General features: G+C 33.5%; 1 protein-coding gene across 1 annotated transcript; it reads right to left on the bottom strand.

The window, feature by feature from the left end:
• Positions 1 to 449: 449 nt before the first annotated feature.
• LOC113067581 (NAD(P)(+)--arginine ADP-ribosyltransferase 1-like) lies at positions 450 to 1380 on the bottom strand. Its single transcript, XM_026239946.1, has 2 exons — positions 1290 to 1380; positions 450 to 1214 (listed from the first exon to the last, which is right to left on the bottom strand). Exons 1-2 carry the CDS (start codon positions 1338 to 1340, stop codon positions 450 to 452), a joined length of 816 nt encoding a protein of 271 aa, XP_026095731.1. The 5' UTR covers positions 1341 to 1380.
• Between the last annotated feature and the right edge of the window lie 1104 nt (positions 1381 to 2484).

The following is a 2484-nucleotide window of genomic DNA, read 5'->3' as shown; positions in this document are numbered from 1 at the left end:
TGAATAAATGTAAATGTAATACAAATCAATCCCTTTAATTTAACTGCTAGCTGCTAGCTATAATATTAAACCAGTTTTTATTTTTAAATGTTTAGGTGGATTGAACTTATGTTTAAGCTTACTGAAACAAATTAAATTCAACAAGAAGCAAAAAAGTATTTTTGTATTGATAACATTTTTTATTTATTTAATTAAATGTTTTTATTTTTTTGCTGTAAGCTGTATTGGTGGCTATGATATTGCTAGCAAGCACTAAATTGTTCATCAAAAATGTGTAAATATGAGCAAATAAATAAAAATCACTTAAAGGCCACTGAATTGAGTCACATAAAAGTAACTTTATTTCATTATGCTGAAGTTGTGTAAACAAAATGTGTTTTCTAACAAAATAAGTATTTAACAAAACTGAGAAAAACACATTCTATATAGAAATGTTGTACATGATTTTATCATTTGAATTTAAGCCTTATGGTGTTGGTTGGTTTCTTAACTAGAGCACAGTTCAGGTAACTTTTTGTTCCAATGCTTTTCAACACATAGAAAGTTTCACACCAGAGTTTAGGCTCATCTGTTCTTCTTTTGACAGCAGTGACTTTAAACATCTCATACGGAGGAATCAGCACTTCTTCCTCCTCAGAAATCATTGAATATTTTGTAATATTAGCACCTTGACAAGTGTGGATTTCAAAACAAGATTTAGACCCATAATCGGATGTACTCTTACTATTCTTAGAGGATGAAGTAAATGAGCCAAAACGAACCTCTTTGTTCAGAACATTCTTATCAAATTCAACGTTGGTACGACGATAAGTATCATAGCATGTATTTTGTGTTTTCTTCAGAATCTGTACTGCTTCTGTTAACAGAAAGTGAAGTGAGTACCATTTGTATGTTTTGTTTTCATATTCTTTCTTGCCTTTACGATCAGCTGCATTAAACTTCTTATATACATCAGATGTTTTTGAGTTAGTGTACACATAAATGGCGATTAAATGATTCTTTTTCAAGTTCTCTCCTGGTGGCTTGTGATTATTTTCAGCAAGTTTCCAAGCATTTCCAAAGCCAGTTTCGGGGTTAGACTTTTCTTGCTTCAGATATTTGTTCTCCAACAGGTTTGCCATTTGTTTTGTACATTTCTCATATTGATCATCAACTGAATTCAGTGCCATATCCAATTGATATTTCACTCCTTCAACAGCAGCAGCTCTGTGATCCTGCAGCAACAGGGATCATAATAATCAATCATCAGTATTCACGTCTGTAATATTCATCCTAGAACACAATCTTACCTTTCCTAGAGCAGCTGAAATGAGAAGAAGAGCTTCAATGATCAGCAGCATCTTGATTCAGTCAGATCCCTCAGATGATCTTGTAGATCTATAGTGAAGAGCAGATGCTGAAAGAGAGGAGATCACAATAGTGTCTCACAAATATTAAACCAATGACAGAGTATAATTGAACGCAATATGTACATTAATCTTTCATGTGAACACCAAATTTACCTGAGAATATTGTTCTTTCTTGTTGTCAGAAGTTGAAGTTGTAGAAGTTCAGGAGCAACAATGAGAGGAGATCAAAAGATCAGAGAAGTCTGCCACATAGAGAGTTGACTCAAACCAAAAGATGATAGAATTGGCTGTTTTATATACCTGACAGTCTCTCTGTGTAGGGGTGTGTGTGTGTGTGTGTGTGTGTGTGTAGATCATAATCACTTGTGTAGGTCTGTTGTTTGTGTGGGTTCACACTAGACAAACTCTTGAGATCCTGTCTGTCTTACATGCCAGATATTCCCAGCCTGATCTCCTTAAAATGTATAAATGTGTAATGGCACATGATGAAAACCATTTAAGAAGACATACAGACATGTATGTAAATATGTATAAAAGTTGATTTTGTTTAGTCCCCATAGATCCCTACACACTTGAATAAAGCATCATTTCTAGTCAGAGGTCACGACGTTAGCCCTTACAGTAAACTTGAAATTATTAATTGCATTATTGCATAATTATAAATTGCATTACTAACCTGACACAGAAATGTGGTAACAATGTAATCAACTAGAGTCAATAATCTCAGAGTAAGTCAGAATACAATTGAATGTATTTCATTCTGGTAAATATGTATTATGCCAATTACATGGCCAAATCAGAGATATTATAAAATCAATACAAGATATCAAATTCTCCAAGATAAATCTAAGAGTAAAAGATGCATGACTTTCAGAAAATACACAGCATGGAATGTATGGACACACTGTTATGTGGAGGGGTTGGGATGAACACACTCCACGCTTTGGGCTCATCTGAATACAGAAGCACCCGAAGTACTCAAACTAAAACAAACATCCCCCAAACAGAGACAGGGACTAACTATTGGAATCCCCCAAACCATCAAAAAATAAATAAAGAAATAAACTATTTTTCAAGGAGACCAGGAATAATGATAAACTGGATAAAATGTATATTTTATTTTATTTTCTACTAA

The sequence above is a fragment of the Carassius auratus genome, linkage group LG28B, assembly GCF_003368295.1.
Source record: "Carassius auratus strain Wakin linkage group LG28B, ASM336829v1, whole genome shotgun sequence".
In the NCBI taxonomy this organism is placed as follows: Eukaryota; Metazoa; Chordata; class Actinopteri; order Cypriniformes; family Cyprinidae; genus Carassius; species Carassius auratus.
This window is presented reverse-complemented; position numbering and strand designations above follow the sequence as displayed.

What these genes read in the sequence shown, in the direction of transcription:
- LOC113067581 (XM_026239946.1), bottom strand. Translation starts at nt 1,340, where the DNA reads ATGCTGCTGATCATTGAAGCTCTTCTTCTCATTTCAGCTGCTCTAGGA. An exon ending in TTTCAGCTGCTCTAGGAAAG is followed by an intron (nt 1,215 to 1,289) that starts GTAAGATTGTGT and finishes CTGTTGCTGCAG; the next exon opens with GATCACAGAGCTGCTGCTGT.